Source organism: Epinephelus lanceolatus, chromosome 1 (assembly GCF_041903045.1).
Source record: "Epinephelus lanceolatus isolate andai-2023 chromosome 1, ASM4190304v1, whole genome shotgun sequence".
NCBI classification, from domain to species: Eukaryota; Metazoa; Chordata; class Actinopteri; order Perciformes; family Serranidae; genus Epinephelus; species Epinephelus lanceolatus.
In genome coordinates, this window is record NC_135734.1 from 5379167 (window position 1) to 5403236 (window position 24070).

The following is a 24070-nucleotide window of genomic DNA, read 5'->3' on the forward strand; positions in this document are numbered from 1 at the left end:
GTTTGAAACAGTGAGGCGCTAGAGTGCGCCATCTGTTTGAATACAATGTATGATTTCAACATTAGATGGGAGAAATTCCTACACGCTATGGCTTTAAGGGTAACTATCACATTAAAAATGTGTCCGCCTTGAGACTGGGAGGTCGTGGGTTCGATCCCCGGCCGGCTCATACCAAAGACTATAAAGTCATAAAATTTCTAACTTGATTCCACATCTCTGCTATTCATGACACAAATGTCATGTCCTCTGTATCTGTTTCTCTGATTATGAGGACCTGAAGATCAGTTTATATTTTCAAGTATAGTATATATGTGTTTTTTCAAACTTAAAGTTACACATTGTGCATTTTAAGAACAGAGGCTGGATACCACATACGTATTCCATATATATATGTATATATATATATATATATATATATATATATATATATATTTGTCACTGACCCATATATATATATATATATATGGGTCAGTGACAAATAAGGGTTGGCAAGATGAGCAATTCAGAAATATCTTCAAAAATAGTTTTCAAAGCATGCATCAGATTTGTTAAAATGTATATTCTGTATTTTTGTTGGTTTTATGTCATTTGAAATGACATTTGCACCATTTTTTATGAAAAGTAAGACTGAATGCTCCTGAAAATGTCAAATGGTGTAACCACGAAAGAATGATAAATATAAAATATTTTCAATCAATCAATTCAATCAATTTTATTTATAAAGCCCAATATCACAAATCACAGTTTGCCTCACAGGGCTTTACAGCATACGACATCCCTCTGTCCTTATGACCCTCGCAGCGGATAAGGAAAAACTCCCCAAAAAAAACCCTTTAACGGGGTTATCCACCTATAGTAGATCTAAGTGTACTTATAAAAAAAATCTTTATTTCAAAAGCATTAAATTGAAATAAGATATTTTTGGAGTATTTCTATATTTAAATTTTAATGCATTTTGGCAATACTGAGCAGGACATTTCCTAAAACACCATTTTTTTCCTAAATAACGCATGACAAATTATGTAAAATTTGTTAAAAAACACAGTGTTGCACTGCAAAAGTGGATTACATTTATTCCACATTTTACTCGACATTTATTTTCCTGTATATAATCATATTTTTATGAAAAAATACACCAAATGACACTGGGTTGTGTCAATTGGTGTAACTGGTATTTTTCATAAAAATTTGATACACTGCCTGACCATGTTCCTTCTACAGTCAAACACCACTGTTTGGTGAAGGAATTGTCACAGAAAATCAAATATGACAGTCAACAAGGTTAAGTGAACTTGTTTTTTTCATGTTATTTCAGTTCAGAAAAAAAGAACATCTAACAACAGTGAGTTAATTTCTTCTACTGTAAATTCTTTGCTGAAAAAAATATTTTACAATCATGTTTCATTTTAAAATTTAACTCATGTTTTGTATCTTAAGTTCTGATAAGAAAAAAGTGACCTGACAACAACTCATAAGGGTGAACTGGTCTACTATTGTGAATATGGTTGATAAAAATTTAATGAGAGAGGAAGTTCAGAAAAAGGAACAGCTGACAACAATTAATTTCTTCTACTGTAAATTCTTTGCTAACAACAATCATTTAATTTTAAAATTTAACTCATGTTTTGTGTTTTAAATTCTGATAAGGGAAAAAGTCACCCGACAACAACAGCTCGTAAGGACGTAACTGGCCCTTACTGCATCATTAGCATTCATTTGCATTAGCACTCTATGACGAGCCACTTTTTCCTTGGTTTTTTTTTTTTGTTTTTTTTATTTGCACACAAGAAAAAGAGTATAGGATGTCAGTAAGAAGAAACAGAATACATACAGTATTGACACATATAAAAAAACAATGACTTAAAAGAGAAAAAAAAAGTGTGTGGGAGGAGCCAAAAGAAAACCCTTAGGGCTTGTCAGGTGGCCCTCCTAGAAACTGGCATCTAATGGGGAAAATTGATTTTATTTATTTAGTTTGATTACTTTAGTTTTCTATAAATGTGTAATACATTAGTAATGAGATAGCAGAAATGTAAATAATTGTATTTTACAGACAGAAATTTTAATGTTTGAGTAACATTTCTACTTTAAATGAATTATTGGATTTTTAGGTATTTTAAAGCTACTGTACAAGATCAAAAGGAGTTTTTTTATAATACATCTTTAATTAGCATCATAAACTACTGATATCTAACAAATTACTATCATAAACTGCTGATATTTGACATAATTGCCTATAACAGAAAGGCTCTTAATAGGAGTCAAATGGTGTAACCGGTTACACTTTGACATCTCATTTTAAAATCAAATTTGACAGGCATTACCATGGGCACCTGTGTAAGCACATGGCCTTAGTCTCAATATTTCAAACATAATTTTTAAAGTAAACGTTCATTTTAATGATTTTTATGAATTATTGTTTTTCTAGGGTCATACCATTTGACATGTAAACTTACCAAACCTGACCAGAGTCTAAAAACGTCAATTTATTAGTAATTTTAAGAGATTCTAACCTTGTCATGCAGCAGTTGTGATCATCAGATATACAGTACAGGCCAAAAGTTTGGACACACCTTCTCATTCAATGCGTTTTCTTTATTTTCATGACTATTTACATTGTAGATTCTCACTGAAGGCATCAAAACTATGAATGAACACATGTGGAGTTATGTACTTAACAAAAAAAGGTGAAATAACTGAAAACATGTTTTATATTCTAGTTTCTTCAAAATAGCCACCCTTTGCTCTGATTACTGCTTTGCACACTCTTGGCATTCTCTCCATGAGCTTCAAGAGGTAGTCACCTGAAATGGTTTCCACTTCACAGGTGTGCCTTATCAGGGTTAATTAGTGGAATTTCTTGCTTTATCAATGGGGTTGGGACCATCAGTTGTGTTGTGCAGAAGTCAGGTTAATACACAGCCGACAGCCCTATTGGACAACTGTTAAAATTCATATTATGGCAAGAACCAATCAGCTAACTAAAGAAAAACGAGTGGCCATCATTACTTTAAGAAATGAAGGTCAGTCAGTCCGGAAAATTGCAAAAACTTTAAATGTGTCCCCAAGTGGAGTCACAAAAACCATCAAGCGCTACAACGAAACTGGCACACATGAGGACCGACCCAGGAAAGGAAGACCAAGAGTCACCTCTGCTTCTGAGGATAAGTTCATCCGAGTCACCAGCCTCAGAAATGGCAAGTTAACAGCAGCTCAGATCAGAGACCAGATGAATGCCACACAGAGTTCTAGCAGCAGACCCATCTCTAGAACAACTGTTAAGAGGAGACTGCGCCAATCAGGCCTTCATGGTCAAATAGCTGCTAGGAAACCACTGCTAAGGAGAGGCAACAAGCAGAAGAGATTTGTTTGGGCCAAGAAACACAAGAAATGGACATTAGACCAGTGGAAATCTGTGCTTTGGTCTGATGAGTCCAAATTTGAGATCTTTGGTTCCAACCGCCGTGTCTTTGTGAGACGCAGAAAAGGTGAACGGATGGATTCCACATGCCTGGTTCCCACTGTGAAGCATGGAGGAGGAGGTGTGATGGTGTGGGGGTGTTTTGCTGGTGACACTGTTGGGGATTTATTCAAAATTGAAGGCACACTGAACCAGCATGGCTACCACAGCATCCTGCAGCGACATGCCATCCCATCCGGTTTGCGTTTAGTTGGACCATCATTTATTTTTCAACAGGACAACGACCCCAAACACACCTCCAGGCTGTGTAAGGGCTATTTGACCAAGAAGGAGAGTGATGGAGTGCTGCGGCAGATGACCTGGCCTCCACAGTCACCGGACCTGAACCCAATCCAGATGGTTTGGGGTGAGCTGGACCGCAGAGTGAAGGCAAAGGGGCCAACAAGTGCTAAACACCTCTGGGAACTCCTTCAAGACTGTTGGAAAACCATTTCAGGTGACTACCTCTTGAAGCTCATGGAGAGAATGCCAAGAGTGTGCAAATCAGTAATCAGAGCAAAGGGTGGCTATTTTGAAGAAACTAGAATATAAAACATGTTTTCAGTTATTTCACCTTTTTTTGTTAAGTACATAACTCCACATGTGTTCATTCATAGTTTTGATGCCTTCAGTGAGAATCTACAATGTAAATAGTCATGAAAATAAAGAAAACGCATTGAATGAGAAGGTGTGTCCAAACTTTTGGCCTGTACTGTATATGTATGTGTATATTGTGGCAGTGTTTCTTTGAAATCAATTGCTGCTAAATGATTATCACCACTGCTATATAAAAGTATCCCCATGCGCAATTAAGTTATGATCTCTACTTTAAGTAGCCAGAGTCGGGGACAAGCAAGGATTTTAAATTGAATACTACCACATAAGGGTGCTCTCGTCGTTCAGCCATCAATTTCTTTTCAGCCTCTTTATTCTAAATTGTGACAGTGAATTTTCAATGTGAGCTACAGTTTGTCAAAACTGCCAGACCAGAGAAGCTATTTTAGCAGCGTGTAGAGACATTGTTTTGCATATTTTGTGCCATCTAATTGGCTTTTCTGATTGGCCCTCAAACAATCATGGTTTACTGCTATCCTGACATCAAATTGGGCTGTATATGGCCCATGAACTAAAATGAGTTTGACACCCCTGATCTACACAGCAGTTTCCAGGTGGGCACCCAAGATTAGTGTCATCAGTTAAGTATCTAACCAAATGTCTCCCCTTCTGTTCCTGAGATATGACAGTGAGTAATGACCAGAAAAGTGTTTTTTCAGAACAATATCATGTCACATTGACGTTAACATTTGACCTCTTGGGTGTAAAATATCATCACTTCATCATTATATCCTATTAAACATTAGTGTGAATGAATTATTGAGTTACTGCCAGAAAGAGGTTTTGTGAGGTCACACTGACCTTGATCTTTGACCACCAGAAACCAATCACTTCATTGCTGAGTCCAAGGTAACATTTGGCTGTATTGTGTGTGATACACTGAGCTTGTTGTGTTGCCTCTGGAGCAAGCAGAGACTAATACACTTACTCAAATACGATGAAATAGGTGTGGCTGGATCAGGGATTGACCCTCGAAACCTCCGTTTGTTGCTCAAGGGTAATGCACAACATATTAAAGACAATGCAGACATGTTTGTTTCTTTTCAGTTTTATTTGTAAATGCATCTTGGATAGAATAAAGAAAAAATATAATATATTCATATGTACTGAAACGTTACGTTATGTACACATTTAGGGTTTACACGAGAAATCTTCACAACCACTGATTTGTTTTAAGATATGGTATCAGAATAGTCTCTGTGTGTTTCCTGGATGCAGCAATGTACACTCCTGCATATTTACATACATTCATAGGATGCAATAAAACACCTGTGTTCACACAAGCATTAAAAATTCAAAAATTGAATGAAAGGAATGATGTACAATGTTGTGTACCCCTGCTTGTTGTCTGTTTACATACATGAATTAGGCATGGATGGCATCATCACGCCCCTACATATTCACAGCGGGGCATGATACACACAGCAGACAATGTTTGAGAGCAATAACAAAGTGTATCATGGCCTCAAAAGGGATGTTGTGACTACATTTCCCAGAAGCTCATTGTCCTGGTAGTTCAGCACCATGGTGTGTAGTGTGTCCGCTGATGTCACCTCAAAATAACGTTACTGCCGGCTGAGGTCAAAGGCTGTCAGGGTGTCTTCAGTAACAGATAAAGCAGAGCTGAGGCAGAGTTTGTGTCAAGTCGTCAGCAAAATAATTGTTCAAATAGTAATAGCAGACTGAGACATTCAGTTCCGTGGGTATGAACTGACTGACATGGGCCATATTATGACACCTCCTTAACCGTCACTGAAAGGGATAGTTTGTATTTTTTTGAAGCAGGGTTGTATGGAGTACTTATCCATAATCAGTATATTATCTACATTAGATGTCTGTTGGCATGGCCTCAGTTTTGAGAAGCAGGCAGTAGTACTGCAACGGAAACTAAGCAATGTACTGTGGGGCGGGCAAAAAAACGCATTTTAACCTCCTAAAAAAAGTCCCACCTTACAGACACGATGAGTATTTTCACTGCTTTACCTTCCCATCAGACAGCCAGTTCCAATGGGAAAGCTGTTTATGGCTTCAGTTTCACATCTAAGCTCTCATCATAGCCACCAGACTCCACTGAGAAAAACAGTCATTTTAGCAGCTGAACTCAGGAGCTGCTGGTCGATCAGTTAGTTTGTTTGAGTTATTGTGTGACTTTGGTGAATTGGAACCTCTTTAAACACCGAAGTCACACAATAACACAAACTAAGTACCAGTTCGAGGCAAGGGAAAACCAGCAGCTCCTGTGTTCAGTGATATTAAATCACTGTTTTCCTCAATGGAGTCTGGCTTTGAAGAGAGCAACAAAACGGCTTAATTTCCCTGTTGGAAATCACTGTCTGACATCAAGGTAAATTTGTGAAAATACTCTCAATCAGGGATGCATGTTAGTATCGGCATGTCATCGGTATCAGCCCATATCAGCTTTTAAATGACCTATCAGCATCAGCCAACATGCATTTTCTCATTTTGCACAGTGAATCAATATAACATACATTGAAAAGCATTCTATTTCATGTCTCCATCTGCTGGTGGGTCATCCGAATGGATTCATCATCAGGAGAGTATGCATGCATAATATGATGTGAATTCCACTACATTTAAGGTCACTAAAATTAGATGGGGGAAAAAAAGTGGATGTATCGATATTGGTATTGATTATCAGTCACTGCACATCAGCATATCAGATAATGCCAAAAAAAAATAATATAGCATACATTTAATCTGATATTGATTTTTAGGTGGGATTTTTTTTTTGGTGGCTAAAATACATTTTGTTGCTGACCTCTCCACAGCAGTACATTGACTGACATCTACTGTATGTCATACACTATGGATAAGTACCCCATACAACCCCACTTCAAAAAATCCAAACTGTCACTTTCACACCCCACTAAAATATGGATCACTGTAAGGCCTAACCTTCCAAACCACTTGGCTCTCCACTAAGGATTTTGTGGTACGGTAAGGCCAGAAAAGCAATCCAAATAGAAGGTCAGCAAGTAGATACACATGAATTAGCTTCATAAAACAGATCATGTAACACTGATCAAGGCCAACTGAACAATGACTGTGCGCTTCACCTTTTAGTTGCATTTCACATTTGTTACTGTCACTTCTTGTGTTGCTCTGCTGTTCCTATCCTCAGGACCCAGCAGGTTTATAAAGTTGCTGTTAAATATAAGAGGAGCCCTGGTAGTTTACCGTGAAATTTCTCCAGTCTCTCTCTGTGCATCAACCCCAAGTTGAATAATAAAGGTATTCTTCAACCATACTGTCAATGAACAGCAAGGCAGCAAAAACTAGGACAAAGCTATCAGAAAAACCTCACAGGAGAAACCTCTGTGGACCCGCGCAGAGTAACTACTCCAGTAGTAGCTAATGAGAATCCAAATGAACTTCCTCTGGCTTCCCAAACATTGCATAAGATGAGGAATGTCCGAGACATTGGCAGCTTTCAAGAAGATAAAAGGCAATTGTTTTGATCCGGGTAGAATGGATACGCAAGACTATTAGCAAAGCTATCACATAATCCAGGCTGAATGAAAATAATCTTATCTTATCTTCTGCTGAGGCAGGTGATAAGGACAGAACAAACATAAGGAGTACAACATACCAAAGCACCAACAGCAACAACAACCTTTAGCTGATGACAGACAGGATGGTCACTTTGTTGGTTTACTTTTTTACAATAAATTAGAACAATCACAGACAGCTGAAACAAAAAGCAAGGCATGCTTCTGCTCACATATTCAAACTGACTGTACAATGGTGCAAACATTTGGGCACACACCTGTACGTTCACGTTCGCACCCCATGCTCCTGCAACCTATGTCTGCTATGTGATCCCAGCATTGCCAGTGATCTGAATGGGGGCGTCAGTTTGCTGAGCGAACTGTCCGGCTGTTTCGTGGAAAACGATGGACTTTGATGTGTTTTGACAGGTGGTCACTGCGGGCGAACTTTTTCTCACAGACTGGACACTGGTAGGGCTTGACACCTGAGTGGGAACGCCGGTGTCGAGACAGCTCGTCTGACCGGGAAAACCTAAAACATGAAAAGGCAAATGTAGTCAGAGATGTGGACTTGTGTCACTTGTGTCACAATTCTGATGACTTTGGGCTCAACTTGACAAAATCATAAAAGACTTGCAACTTTGACTTAAAGAACAATCAGCTCAGTCACCAGAAAAATGTTGGCATTGCACATTTCTGCAAATATCTTATCAGCATTTATAAACTGATGTACATGAGCTAACTGTCACTGGGGGGTGGAGGGGATGGTGGATATTATGATACTGAGGCAAGACGACTGCAAAGCTGCAGACCACTGTAGACCACTGTCTGAGACAAACAAACAACAAAACTGGTTGCCACAAAAAGCAGTTGTTTTGTCAAGACACATCGCTGTGTTTCCTGCCATAACAGTGCCACGAAAGCAGGAATTTTAAGCCAAAACACAAACTTTTTCTGTGCCTAAACCTAACCTCACGTTAACCACAGCTCTTCTAAAACACATAGTAACATGCAAATGTAAAGTATCTGTGGTTTGCAGAAACGTACAATGCCCATATTTTTCCTGGCAACTAGGTTACAACAATGACTCGTGACTTCACTTTAAATTTTTGATTTGGAATGACCTGATAACATAAACCCAAACAAAAAAACTGATGTCATTAAAAGTGTTTAGCAAATCAAATGAACTATCAGCTTTTTCTTATTTTGCACATTAAATTAATATTACATATACATTGAAAAGCATTCTATTTCATGTCTCCATCTGCTGGTGTGCATGTATATGATGTTAATTCTGCTACAGAAGAGACTTGATGATCACTTAAATTAGGTGGGGACAAAAATAGAAATATCGATATTGGTGTTGGTTATCAGTCACATGAGTTGTTATATCAGCATATCAGATATTGGCAAAAAAAACAATATCATTCATCCCTACAAACAAATATTACTTGGACCACAGAAAATCGCAGATGAACATTTAATATCCATGATCTCACATTATAGATTGATTGCTTATAGACACCACCGACTCTCCATGTAACACTTTGGCCACAGTTTATTTTTTTTTTTTTTTTCCCAATCATACAATTATTAGAACTCCTAAAATACGTTACTTATAATTTTTTTTTTTTTTTGATAGATACAATGCAGTTTATCATAGTTCCAGTACAGAGTATGAGACTCATGTGTTGCATAGAGAATTTATAGCTTTTGCTAATTTTCAGTTCTTGTCCCTAGTTGGGCTTTTACATGTAGGCCTACAATGTTACTAAAATGTACAGTTTTAAACATCATAAAATGTGTTTTCCTGAGCCAGTTGAAGGCTCGATATTCATACACATGTGCACACAGGATCAGGGTAGTACCACCTCCACCTTAGGAAAAAACCCTGACAGTGATTGATAAGAGAAGTCCTACTTTAGTGGTTTGTGTGTCCTCTGGCAAAGATGATCCTACTCCACGTGTCAAACCAGTTGCATACAACACAACCAGAAAATGTTCTGTTCATGAGGAAACTATTCTTTTGGCTCCTCTGAACAAACATTGACAAAAACATTTACCTTCAGAGTAAACTTCTCTGTGTTTTCTAAGGATATTCAACAGTATCAAACTTGGCCAAGAGTCTCCAGTGAATGATGCAATCACAGATGAAAACCTTGATCTTTTCACCCTTGTGCTGTTGGTCTGTATTTAGGTCAAGCAACCCTGTTTTTCTCAACATGTACAAACGCCAAGGCCAGAAGTTCTCTCACTGAGCTCCACAGCATAATTATGTGTCATAAGCAGGAATGCTTCACACGTTGATGCTACAGCTCATTTGCCTGTAACTCATTTCAACGAGTTAAACATCACAGCAGGGTTAGCATTCAAGGCATACACTACGTGGCTGCAGCCACAGCAATGACAGCTACGCGGCTTCTTCCAAGCAACCTAGTTCTGTGAAACGGACTGTTCCCTGCCAGCCTCTGCATCCCAGATGCTGCGCTGCTGACCTGACAGGATGAGGACTCCATACAATCACACTCTGTAATTAAGCAGCAAAACATAAGGAGCCACAGTAAAAACCTGTGTCATACGTAGATACATCAAGCTCACAGCTATGAGCTAAAGTAACGCTGCAGTAATAGACATGATTAAGTTGCAACATGCAACGTCTGACAGCAGTTTAAACAGTAAGAAGCTGCCAATAAAACCATTCAAATAACACCCAAAACACCTACCCCATACTCAAGAGTGAAGAATGAAACAAGCTGATGAAGTCTACACAGTGACTTGAGTATATGCTTCAGTTATTTACAGAGGTTTTGACTCACTGTCCTGTTCCATCTTCTAACCAGAGGACAATTGGTCCATTAGGATCCCATGGGAACTAACACATGTTGCATGCACAGGACATATTTAGTGTGCTGAGGAATGGGCAGTCAGCATTATCACTGCAGGGTGGATGTGGGATGAAATTTTACACATGAACATTAAGAAGCTAATAGTTTAAACAAATGTTTCATATAATGCACTGTCTTCCAGTAAACTGTGTGCATACAAATCTGATTTCCAAACTGCTTTACATAGTTTGTATAGATGGTCTTGTTGTGTGAACAGTAACACCATCACTGCCACTCTGAAGCCTGTTGTTCCAGCATCTGGTTTGGATCTGTTGCTATGCCAAATGACAAAGACTCAGAGAAACAGACGAAATCTATTATGTTTTTTAAAATCCATTTTAGTCCCAATGGAAACAACTTCAAGCAGCTGTCTTTCTTTTAAAAGAATTTGTTTTCATTTTATATCAGCTAAAGGTGCTTTTAGTTAAACGTTTGAATAACAATTTTAAAAAAAATCCAAGAAGGCTCCAGTTCTGACTGATTTTCAAGATAAAAGCAGTGTTGGATTGTGTTGGCACATCTGTAGAGGCAGGCAAGAATAAAAATCAGTCCATACTGTGCAGACCTCTTCTTTTGACCTTGAAAGAGAGGGGTGCACTGCATCCAGTAAGGTTCTCTCTTTGTGTGTGTTACACCCAGAAACACCCCAGGGAGTCACCAGCTTCATTCCTCCAACAGTCAGCCTGACAGAGCTAAGTAACATGGCCTGGCCTCTAAAATATCATGCTCACTAGGAACCCAGAATATTCACCATTATACTGGGCTGTTATGGTAATTAGACATGTAAATAATATAAAGTTGCTAAGTGAATGGCTCTATCCTGTAACTAAGACTTCTCAGAAATACCACTTTTTGACCTGTGTTACGCCACATGGTGCAAAATTGCAGTGCCACAAAGGATGATGTGTTTTATATCACTACCAACAAACCATGCCAGATGCCAAACCCTGATGGTAATGCTGCCTTTAAACTGGTAATGCTGTTAAAAACAAACCATCCATCCATTCTTATTATTTTGTTCTCTTTGTGTGCTCTACAGTGTTAACTGTGTGCATTTGTGAATATGAGCATCTTTCCTTGGATGCCACCACTTTGTTATAATCACATGGAGCTTTAAATCTAAATATCCCTTCATAGAGGGAGAGTGAGTAAGTTTTGCTGACTAAAGACGGATTTATACCTGTGCGTCAGCAGAGCCTATGCATGTGGCCTACACTGTTCAATCAATCAATCAATTTTATTTATTTCTGTTATGAGCATTTATAACAAATAATAATAATACATTGGATTTATATAGTGCTTTTCAGCATACTCAAAGATGCTTTACAGAGAACAACAGCATTAAAAAGTCCATAGGGAAGTAGAGCAGGAAATTATGCAGAAAGGGCAAAATGCACTGATTTTAGAGGTTGTAGGCAGTTTTGAAAAGGTGCGTTGGGATGCCTGGGATGATGTAACATTGAGCCGGGAGTTGATAGCGTAGGCAGCGTAGGCTCGACACTGTAGGTACAACGTCGATTACACGCAGCAGTATAAATCCCACTTAAACGACGCCCCTGAAAACGATGTAGCTGTATCTGATGTGCTCAAGGCTGGATAACCAACTGTCCTGGGGCCCCAGCCCCCAGGGGCCCCACAAGCTCCAGGTTCATTGCATTTCAGAGGGAAGCTACTCTCTCTGGAGCTGTTCCCACTGATCATTTAATACAACCCTCCTCTGACTGGTGGAGGTTGTGTAGCCATGGGCCACTATTGGAGCGTGCAATCGATTTGAGATGAATGAAGTCATAAACAGTATGGCTGTGAACAAATGTCCCCCTGAGGATGTAATACAGACCTGTCAGCACCTATTCATTTCAAAAGAGCAATGGCCAATGGGGAAACACCGACATTTATGTCATCACTCACGCCAACCAGTGGTGTAGCTTCAAAATCATTTTAGCTTGCCATGGTATCTGTTAACTAGCTAAAAGACATTAGTGCTAATGTGCTAATGTTTGTAGCCTCATAGTAAAGTTAGTAGCATTAGCTAGTTGTAGTAGTTAGCACAGCTTCACTGCAGCGTTGTGGGACGCCGGGGGAATTAATCCATTATTGTAGCTAATCGAGCTCCACTAATGGTGTAGTGTAACAGGGTTGCCAACTCTCACGCATCTGGCGTGTGACACACACATTCACCTTCCATCTCACGGTCTCACTCTGCCCAACCAATTCTCACGCCAGCGACAAAAGCTGGAAAAAAGGCTGGCAGCTGAGTATTTTATATTAGTTTCAAACAGCCAGCGCACCGAGTGGGCGGAGTTGAAGTTTGCAGCCAGACTTCAGAGAGGGGAGAGGAGAGGAGAGGGGCAGACTCCGCCTGACCAGCATACCGGTTGAATGAAATGGAGTGCAGCCAAATATTTCTGTGTACAACTACTGTCTGATTGTTGTGCAATCCACAATTGCACTTTGATTGGGCAGCTCTAGTCTCACAGTCAGCTGATTACAGGCTGTTTCATGCACCGGGGAGGACGTGACTTTTCAAGTGAACTGAGAGACGCTTGACTGAAAGAGCAGGGTCACGGAGGAGACAGTGGACCAGAGGCCAGCAGGGATGATCATGCAGGGTCTTCACAGGTGAGGAGAGATCATAACTGGCTGAGAGAAAATATCTATAGCATAAAAGTGACTAAGATTAATTTCCACAGCAATTTCACTACTACTATTCCTAAATCTATTTCAAAATTTTGCTTTCCATATATTTTTTTAATCTTTATTGCCACAATAGAAAGAGCAGGGTCAAGGAGGAGACAGTAGACCAGAGATCAGGAAGGATGATCATGCAGGGTCTTCACAGGTGAGAAGAGATTATAACTGGCTGAGAAAAAATATCTATAGCATAAAAGTGACTTTGCGATTCATTTCCACAGCTATGTCAAAAAGGCATTTGGAGAGCTTTGTAAACATCAAAAATGAAATGAAATGGCCTAGGTCTAGGCACTCTTAGACTTGGATAGTCTAGAAATATATCATGAAATGCTCTTTAGACTACAATAATACACAAAATATAGTATTATTCCCAAAATAATGTTTTAGTTAGATCAAAATATATTCAACCATTTCAACCATGAATTTTGATTTAAATCCAAAATGGGTCTTGTGTCTATAAAGTAATAGGCTATATGCCACATAGGCAAGTCCTAGTTTCTGGTTTTAACTAGTTCAGTCACTCTGAGCTGAATGCAGGTTCACTTGTGAAGGCCCTGCAAGTCAGGGTGGCTTTGAATGAATGTAGGTATTGCGTATCTCCAGAATGCTACCCCTAAACCCACTAGAATGCAGGAAATCACATCTACCACATCCAAAATTGTCTGGGGGAGGACCCCCAGACCCCCACTATACCACCATTGTCTCTCTCTGTATGGTATTTGTATGTAAGGTTTTAGGCCCTATCCATCTCCAGCAGGCACCCCAAAAATCCGTTAGGATGCAGGGATCAGGATCGCATCTACCAAATCAGTTGACAAACAAAAATTTGTTTGTCAACTCCCCTAGGAAGTTTGTATGTTTGCCACCATTTTCACCCATGATGAGTTTGCACCCCTGAATAACCCTTCCATTTTCATTCCTGGCGATAATATAATTTCTGTAATACCATGATACCGTGAAACTACGATAGTTTCTGAGACATTATCGTACTGTAAAAATCTCATATTATTTGCAATCCTACCCTCAGCCCTCACTAAGGCCCTACTTATATTAGTTTATCCTGCATGCATGGTGCATATTCCAAAATGAATGCATAGGCGGTAGGTCCTAGGAGTTAATGGAGGCTTGGCAGTTTTTGCCTCAAGGTCGCCTCACAGGTTAAATCCAGTCATGGTTGTTAATCATAATTTAGTTTTAAAGTGTATAAATTTTCATGCTATATAATGAAAAGACACTAATTGTACCCACCAGTTCCTTTACATTTGTGATGCTAGAGTCCTTATAGTATTTAACATAGCATTTAGTGTTAGCATGGAGCAATGGAGCCACTGATCTACAGCTCTGGGGACATGAGAATGGTTCTGGTGTCTATGTTCCCACAATATGAAGAGCAAAGCTGACCAGCAAAACATTCTACCAAACATGTGAAATCAGACTTTTTGGGAGACTGGTCTACCTAAAGGAGGCTCTCTGCACTGTATGCTTTAAATATACAGTACCATGCTCAGTGCATCGTTCCATCCAGCCAATCCCTCTCTGTTCCTCTCAGTCTGTGTGAGGAACCTCAACTGATCCCTCTCTTCTCTTTCATGCAGCGTGGCAGCCTGGACGTTCCTAGCCCACAGTCATGGTAACTATTCAACACTTTGTCTTTGTTAGCTCCACTTCCTCACTGCTGCTCCCTTCAAGTGATTGTGTGCAAAACTGAAACAGGCCCTTTTCTCCCCCTCTATCAGCCTCTCTTAACCCCCTCTGCCACCACCACTTTTTCCTCCTGTCTTTTCTTTTAAAAAAAGTATCTCAGATACTCTCTGCTCCTCATCTATTTGCTTGCTTTTTCACAGTTTCCCAACGTTTTTTCCTATGGCCGGCCCCCTCATTTACCCCATTGCATACAGCAGATTACACACACCCACACACACACACACACACACACACACACTGGGTTCTCACACACACTTCCATCCAAACTACATCCTGCCTTTTGTGAGTAGACAAGAGCCCTTTGTTAGTGGGAACACACAGCCTGCATTACTACTGCACGAATTTCTGCAGCTCCCCTCATGTATCAGGATGCACACAGCATTACAAGTACAGTGCATGGCTGATGGGGGGTTGCCAGGTTGGTGCTATATGGAACAACTATAAAGCTTTTAAGGGATATTATTGATCACTCAGTACCTGCATCCAAGTTTAAAAAATGTTTGAATGTTCAAAGAGGAGGCTCCTCAAAAACTGATCTGTGCAGGCTGTGGCAGGTAGAATGTAAATAACAAACGGCTCACTGTCTGGGGTAGTTTTGACTAACGTGTTCTTACAAGTAAATGTAAGCATACCATATGCATACATCAATGCACACATGCAAAGCACATGGCACACACACACTGACTGACAGGTTTTAGTACTGAGGGCTAGTACTAAGATTCATATTTTTCCTAATTACCTCTACTAAGGAGGTTATGTTTTTGGTTCAGTTTGTCTGTTTGCCAGTTGTGTTAAAGAAAAACTACTGGTTTTTACTGGTTTTTACTAGTTTTATGAAACTTGGTTAAAGGGTGCTGCATGGGCCAAGGGAAAAAAAAACATTACTTTCTTGAGCAGATCTGAATCACCAGGCATAGGGTTTGGCTGATAGACGTTGCCATCATCCATCGCTGATGGCTGTCAGTCATCAATCAGTGAGCCTGACATTTTGATCATGACCCGTGTTTTTTGTAACTTTGTAACTTTTGTAACTTGTTACAAAATACGTTACAGTGATATATAATATTATAGCAGTAACAAAGTAATATAACTTGTTACCAACAGCATTTCGGGTAATATTATTACATTTACAATGTTACATAATGCGTTACCACCTGAAATAAAATGTTTATGGTTTTCATTTTTCATTTATCCACACAGATCCACACCATTCAACTTCTGCCAGTGCGCCACCAAAAAGAATATCCCTCTGAAGGTTACTGTGTAATTATGTCATTACAGACTACATTATAGAAGGGTCCCGGTTATCAACACATCTGGACATATGCTGGACTGTGCGTTATCATGTTCAGTGTGTTTCCATTTATACACCAGTAATGTCTACAGTGTATCCCATACTGCTTTTGCATCTTAATGCTGCCAGAAAGCAGCAGGGAAAAGGAGCTGGCCTCCGGTTTGTTTTTTTCCTCGTCCTGGTGATTGGCACATCTGGGTGATGTTAGTACATGTTGGATGTGTTTCCATTCACATCCCCTAAAACTGCAGAGCAACGCCGGCACACAGTCCTGTTCTTATGCATAAGTCTCTCTCTGGTTCTGTTGTAGCTGACCACAGCACACTGGGAACTGGCAGGTGGGTCTTCCACCTCTGATGTATTAATTTGCACTCGTCATAATGACTAATCAGCATGCCATTCTGTTTGTTGTGCTAACCTAAACATTTGTTTATTGTGTTTCATATCATAGACCCACAAATATTTATCTGTATCTCATAAGTTACAGACTTTGATCCTCCGCCTGACCGTCACTGTGTCCAGGGCTTTTCATTTATTTAGGGGGGTCTAGGCTTTTAAATGGTTCTTCTTCATCAGGCTATTATTAATACAAGCAGGGGATTTTTATTATTATTACGTTATTTAATACAAAGTGGTAACCACTGTATGTGAATACATGAATGGGCCAGACCTGCGCAGCACTGGATTTGTAATGCTTCTGTGCTTTGATTACCTGCTGTGAAACAATATGACACTTATTCATTTAAAATGAACATTAGTTCTTCTGAGCTCATTATGGTCAAAGTAATACAAAAGTAGTGTAATAAGTAACTTATTACTCTACACAGAGAGTAATATTGTAAAGTTTTGGGTGCTTAAAAAGTAACAGTTCGTATTTACTAGGGAAAACAGTCCTCAGTAAAATATTGAACTGTCTGACCCTGCACGGATCAATATGCCCTCATGGACCGCGGGTTTTCAGTTTTGCAATTAATTTTGCATTGATGCTTTACAGGCCACTTTGTGTGTGTGTGTGTGTGTGTGTGTGTGTGTGTGCCTATCCACAGGCTGAGTCCATGGATGTATAAAGATAATGGCCGAGTCAGCCTGCTGCACAAAAGCCCTCCCTGCGAGTTAATGTCCAATTACTGTTGTGGCTCCGCCCACTCACCCCCTCACACTGTTGTGACTGGAGCCGCGGAAAGTGACGCTCGCCTCACACTAAAAGAAGCAGAAAAAACAAACATAGAGAGCCATGGCAAAGCCAAGCGTAGGAGTTGAGAGACAGAAGTTTGAAGTAGCACCAGCTTATACAAATCTCCGGTGTGGGATCATTTCGGTTTCACTGTTGATGTCTAGTGTTTCCCCTACCATTATATTAGGGGGGCACCCTGCCCCGTACCTTGTCCTTTTATTAAACAAACTAAATAGCCTTATGGTTTTTTTGTTGTTTTTTTTTTATTTACACGCACACACACACACACACACACACACACACACACACACACAGGTGAGCACACAAGAGTGCGGCCCGGGCCGCACTTTCCTGACCGACAATTATAACCAAGCCAGTCTATGAATAGCAATGAAATAATGAGTATAAGCATGCAAAATGAGAGGAGCTGCTGATTCTTGAAGTATGTTCAATCAATAACAAGTAAAAACAAAACAAAAAAAGAAACACCAATTTAAAAACATCAGTATTGGCAGTTGGTCAAATTGTTATTCTAAACATCAGTATCAGCCCAGAATTTTAAATTTGTTGCATCCCTAGTTCAAAATGAATTTGTACATTTTATTATTATTTTACAATGTCATATATATTATTGTTTATTCTTCTGAAGAAGTTCATTTGTAAATCTTTTTATTGATTATGATTTATATGATAATATAAGTACAACATGTTACTGAAAGCAAATTAGCACATATTGTTATCCATTTTTTTACTGTTAGTTAGGTTGTTTATTTGCATTTTGGTCATAAACGTACAGTACTTTGACTGCTGAGCTGCAACAAACAGCATTTTTTTCGGAAACTTTAGAAACGTTGGTGTGATACGTATGAAATTTGCAAATGAAAGGTATTCACGGTTTGCAGAAACTTACAATGACAACATTTTGTTCTGGTGACAGGACAGCTTACACAATCCTGTTTGTTTGTCCAGTCCAGTGGTTTAAGAGAACATGGCTGAGGAAGTGAAACACTACACATATTTTACCAGTTTGAGTCTCACTGGCTGACCTGATGTCCTCAGGAAAATAGCCAACTCAACTCTGGCAACTCTGGGCTTAATTCACACTCCATCACACACACACACACACACACTTTCAGACTGGTGAATGTAAAAAAGAACCTTACTTTACTGAGCAAAGAAATTGCCTCACTGATGGAGACGCCTGAGTTCTCTCCATTACACAGCAGGTTCCAAATTAGATCTTGCTGCTTTATACTAAGCATACACAAATACACACACACGCACACACACACACTCATACTGCCCCAGCAACTGCACAGCTGTCGAGTCTCACCATGAAGTGCCCATGTTGTGCCCATGTAACTGCAGCCCACATGCTCCGTCCCAGATTTAGTTTAACCCCCCCTCCCCCCCAAATAACAAAAAACACCCAGCTATTCTTGCAAAGATATCTCACTGCCTGACACCAAGTATGATAGTGCAAGCAAACCTGTTTATATTGCATCTGCATCACATCATTCCATTTAACACTTCTGAGGCTGCATAACAGCCTTTAAGATCTCTTCAGCTCCAGGGCTGAGTGAAAAGAAAACACTCTGATTGGTTGTGCTCTGCTTTTCTATTACGGATCCTTGGATAACTGTGAGCGTCCTGTCTCGTTGCTTCTTGCTCCACAAACAGAGAACCAGTAAAGCCTTGCTTGCATGGTAATGAACCCTATTAAGAATAATGACATTCATATGGTTATATGGTCTCTAAATTTTTAGTTGCTTGGAGCTTTGGGAGGGTGAGGGATGGGTCTGACTCTCAAGACCCTTGAGGTCCCCTCACCAGTGCTATTACATGACCCTCAGAGCAACAGATCAGTTCAAGTGTCAGTTAAAATTTGCACCAGCATTGGTTCTATTAAGCAACATGACACTATGCACAGCACATACACATGCCCCACTGGCATATAATTACTGCAGCCTCCAAACTGGCTACACTAACAAATGGGCGTTAAGCCATTTTAAATCAAGCTGTTGCACACTGAAGTCTGCTGTTTTTGCCCAGTCCTGCAGATAAACAAACCTTTAAACCGGCTTTACATAACCAGTCATAAATAAGAGTCTAACCTGGTGAGATAACAAACGCATAAACATAAAAAGCTTCAGTGTTCAGTTCTAGTCATTATGAAGGGGCAGAGATGATTTTATCTGTGAGCTGAATGCTTGATGTTGTCATCCAGCAGCCTGTATGTTCCAATGCACAAAGCAATACAATCATTCATTCAGTCGGTTCACACTTCCCTCACCAGTACCCACCTCCATCCACAGCCCTGCCAATTGCAGGCGAAAGGCTTTTCCCCCGTGTGCCTCCTCAGGTGGGCCTTCAGATGGCTGCTCTTGGTGTACATCTTGGTGCAGCCAGGAAAAGTGCATTTGTGCATTTTGATAAGATCCGCCACTGGGTTCTTCTGGAACTTTTGACCTCCAACAAGAATCCCTGATCCCTGGCTGGCTGAGTTATCCCCAAGCCCGTGAGGCTTGGCTGCAATGGGGACAGGAGCAATGCGTACAAACTTGGAGGAGATATTAAGGCTGGGGGAGGGCAGGATGTGGGGCACCAGGGCAAAGGTCTGGCCTTGGATGTTGACCAGTAGCTGTGCAATTTTGATGTCTGAGGCTGAGGGAGGCGGCAGGGGCTGGGCTACCGAGGTGAGAGGTGCTACTGTTGGCTCCTGCTTGATGTGAAGGGGCTGAATCTGTAGGATAACCGGCATTCCACTGCTGTTTGTGCTACTGTCTGCTGGTGAGGGTTTGTTGGCTGATGCCTTCTTGGCCTCTGTGCTGGATTCATGTGCGGGGTTAACTGATGTAGTTTTGGTCTCACTGGAGGCAGCAGTGGCCAGGCCAGCAGTGCTAGCAGTGGGGACGGTTTGGTCTGAATACTTTGCCTCTGGCTCCAGCTTAGGCTCAGGGGAGGTGTCCCTGCACCACTCCAAACCAACTTCTAGACCAAGAGCTTCCTCCAATCCCACTCCCATCTCCGCACAACCCTCTCTGATCTCCTGCTTCATCGTTACCACGTCCATATTCTCCTCCAGAAATTCCTCAATCTCTTCCAGTGTAGGCTGAAAAGACCCTCCAAGTTGTTCCTCTGTCTCCACATTGGACCATGTTAGGAAGTCAAAATTTTCCTCCTTTACAGTCTCGCGTTTTGAGGGCTCATCTCTCCGTGATTCCCAGAAAAAAGTGGATAAGGGTATAGGTGCCACAGAGCCTGCCAGCACACTGTTGGCACCACCTAAGGAGGCCTTGGACAGCAAATGATCCAGGATGCTGTCCTGGCTCTCAGCACTAGAGTTGCTGCCGTAACTGGAGCTGAGCACCTGGGAGTCCGGGCTGGAACAGGACCGAGGGCTGGATGACTCGCTCAGGTCGTCCTCAGAAAAAGGCGACGGCATCACCTGGTAGGAGCTCAGGTCTGTCACCATGTCAGACAGCTGGTAGGCCTGTGGAGAGCCACTGTAAGGAAGACAAGTCCCCTCGCTTACTGGGGAGTTATCTACCATCCCTGGATAGTGCCAAATGGCTGTCTCCTGTTGGACTCGGAGTCTGTATTTAGGAGGATTTGTGAGATAATTAGTCCTTGTGCTACTGGGAATGCTGGGCCAAACAAACCCAGGTCACCAAGGCCACACTTCCCACTGCAGTGAGATAGTGAAACACCTGGTGTACTCCCTCGGGGTGGAAAAAGTGGGGGAGAAACAGTCCTACAATCCAAGGTCTCCAGCCAAGATTGACTTTGTCTAAACAGAAATAAAGAGAGACAGTAAGAAGTATGTTAATCTTAATCCCACACATGCACACTGCTAAATTTCAAAAGACTAAAAAGGTGAAGATTTAGTGATGTCTAGCGGGGAATTGCAAATTGCAACCATCTAATACTCCTCCCAGTGAGCATTTCTTGAGTGTTTATTGCTCAGGAGGTTTTTACCAGGAGCTGAATTATCCGCAGAGGTCTCCGAAACAAATGGACCCGGTGATTTAAACCAGTATAAACACTGAATAAAGCAGTTTCAAGTTACAAATCAGTGTATCTCCAACACTGTTTGGCATGTCAGCTTGTCCACCCCCTGCTAATGTGTGTTCATTATTTTTCTTAAGATCCAAACATTCAGGAGATTTTTACTGGGAGCTGAATTATCCACAGAGATCTCTTCCTCTCCATAACAGACATACCAGGGGATCAAAACTGGTATAAATGCTGAATAACGCAGTTTCACTTTACAAACCAGTGTAACGCTTTTGTTAACGTTCCTGCACTGGTTGTGGCGTCCAGGAACATCACCAGCAGACACAGGAGGATACCTTGTACGTAATACGTAGACATGAAAGGCCACTGACAGAGGTGCGATATGTAAGGACTTCGGATGAGAACGTGTTGGAATGTCCCTATCTGGAACCAGTGTTTGGTTTGTCCTTTATGGGCTACTGTAGAAACATGGTAGTGCAATATGGCGATCTCCATAAATGTGGACCTGTTCCCCATGTAGGTATCAACGGCTTATTGTAAGGTAACAAAAACACTATTCTTATTATCAGGTCACTCTACACTTAAACATGCTGGCGGTATGAAATGCTGTTGGTCTGCGTACACTGATGATGGCTCTTTAATGGAAACACATCTGTTTCTATGCATTTTTGTAGAGATGTGCGATATTGGATTTTTTGCAGATATCTGATGATACATAACAACTCATTTGGCCGATAAACAAAACCAATATCAATCCACTTTTTGCCCACCTAAGTTTGGTGATCATCAAGTCTCTTCTTTAGTGGGACTAACACCATGTTATGCGTGCATACTCCTATCATGTTGGCCCACCAGCAGATGGAGACATGAAATGAAATACTTTTGTTGATTGATTCTCTTTAAAGCCATTATCAGCCGATACCAATGACGTGCCGATATTATTGTGCATCCCTACATGTTTGCCCATTTTAAATAAGTGAAATTTTCTGAGTGCTGGTATTCTAATTGTTTGCAGATTCTCGCCACAACCGTGCACCTCCACAGTCTAAGATTTTTGGAGCTGCGCCCACTTCTGTTTTTCATCACATTCTACACCAAAGAGAACCTATTTATTATTCCATTTCTGCCAATATGCCCCCCTAAATCCTACACACTGGACTTTAAATGTAAGAGGATACATCATCATATGTGAAATGAAAATCATTCTCACCCTACTCTCGACCCCCCCCCCGTCCAGGGGCCCCTACACGGTCTGACTGACCGACAGTAAACCCGGCCAGAGGAAGAAAAAAAAAAAATTATAAGACGACACCGCATGAGGGAGCAGTGTGTGTAAATCACCAGCTCTGCTTGTTTACGATACACTTAAAGGGCAGCAAATCCGTCACATCGCCGCCTCTGAAGTTCGAATGTCGAACATTGTATACATTGGTCATCAGAGTTATCAAGAGTGCAGGCTGGTGTTAGTGTCGCCTCCTACGGGCACATTTTGATTCATTTCACATGTTCACAGAGAGGAAAGCACTGTTTTTATTACTGAATTACACATTCTTACACAGTCGGGGCCTTGCGTTTCTTATTACAATGTCCACAAAACGTGATATTTTTAAAAGCACAATAACAATAATTACAATTATCCATTAACTGTTCGGCACCAGTAGATTTTGCAGGCAAGGTGGATCAGAGAACTTAGAAATCCCGTCACATGCGTAGCTGCAAACCAAAACACATTCATTTACATTCTGCTGTTAAACTGCAGCAAGCCCTCCAATATAAACAGTCCACAACATCTGACTGTGCGCCGTGTTTTTCTGTCCCCTCCCGCGCTGCATAACGCATGAGTAGGCGCGCGTCTCCGCTCTCAACGTAAACATGTTTTCGTCCAGCCTGCAGCATATGGCACCGAGCAGACACACGCGCACCCTGCACCCCCTAGCCCACTATTACATAAAACAAACCTCCGGTCTTACCTTGTTCAATCAAAGCAAATATAATCCCAAATCAAAAGGCGCAAGGAGGATTGTTTTTATCTGTAGCATCCGACGTGGCAGTGTGTTGCCAGAGCAGGTTTTGCCCTTGAGACTCGCCATGCAGTGCAGCAGCACCGTTCAGACTGGACTGTGCGCCGACTGAGTTGTACTATATGACCGTCACATGACTGCCAGTGTGTGTTACAGGGTTACTGTAGTGAGAAATAAGAGGCTGCTGCTGAAGGCTCGTCCCCGCTCTGCGGCCTCATTGGTCGGTTTTGGTGGGATGGAGGCGGGTCCGTCTGGGCTGTCACTCAGAGGCTCTGCTGCGTGGACCAACATGTGGAACGCCTCGGTGAAGGCAGCTGAGCTCAAACCTGTTTTCGTGTTAAAGAACAACCACAAGAGATATAAATAAAGTGTGTCAGATGGATTCAGGGATTCGTGTTTTTCTTAGCAGAAATACAGTTTAAAGGGGCTCTATATGAAATTCAAAGTATGAGTTGTCTACACATGGTTCTCAACAGGGGCGTTGCCAGCATTTGAGGACATCCGGGGCTTAGCCCAGACAATTTTAAGAGTTGGGGGAAAATCAAGGATTATTACAAATAGGGCAATATGACCGAGTATTACCAATCAAGCACTTCAAAACTCAATGAGACAGATCATTTAATGTCATCTGATTTTGTACTGAAACACTCAAAAACTCAATGAGACAGATCATTAGTTAGCTAAATTTGTAAAGGTAATC

General features: G+C 40.9%; 1 protein-coding gene across 1 annotated transcript; it reads right to left on the bottom strand.

Moving 5' to 3' along the window:
• Positions 1–6708: 6708 nt before the first annotated feature.
• On the bottom strand, positions 6709–23465 carry klf15 (Kruppel like factor 15). The gene is made up of 3 exons (XM_033627592.2): positions 23320–23465; positions 19636–21122; positions 6709–8116 (listed from the first exon to the last, which is right to left on the bottom strand). Exons 2-3 carry the CDS (start codon positions 20883–20885, stop codon positions 7948–7950), a joined length of 1419 nt encoding a protein of 472 aa, XP_033483483.1. The 5' UTR covers positions 20886–21122; positions 23320–23465; the 3' UTR covers positions 6709–7947.
• Positions 23466–24070: the final 605 nt, after the last annotated feature.

Coding starts and splice junctions, on each gene's coding strand:
- klf15 (XM_033627592.2), bottom strand. CDS start 20,885: ATGGTAGATAACTCCCCAGTAAGCGAGGGGACTTGTCTTCCTTACAGT. Junction 8,117..19,635: donor TGGCAGGGCTGTGGATGGAG/GTGGGTACTGGT, acceptor TTCATGTTTTAG/GTTTTCCCGGTCAGACGAGC.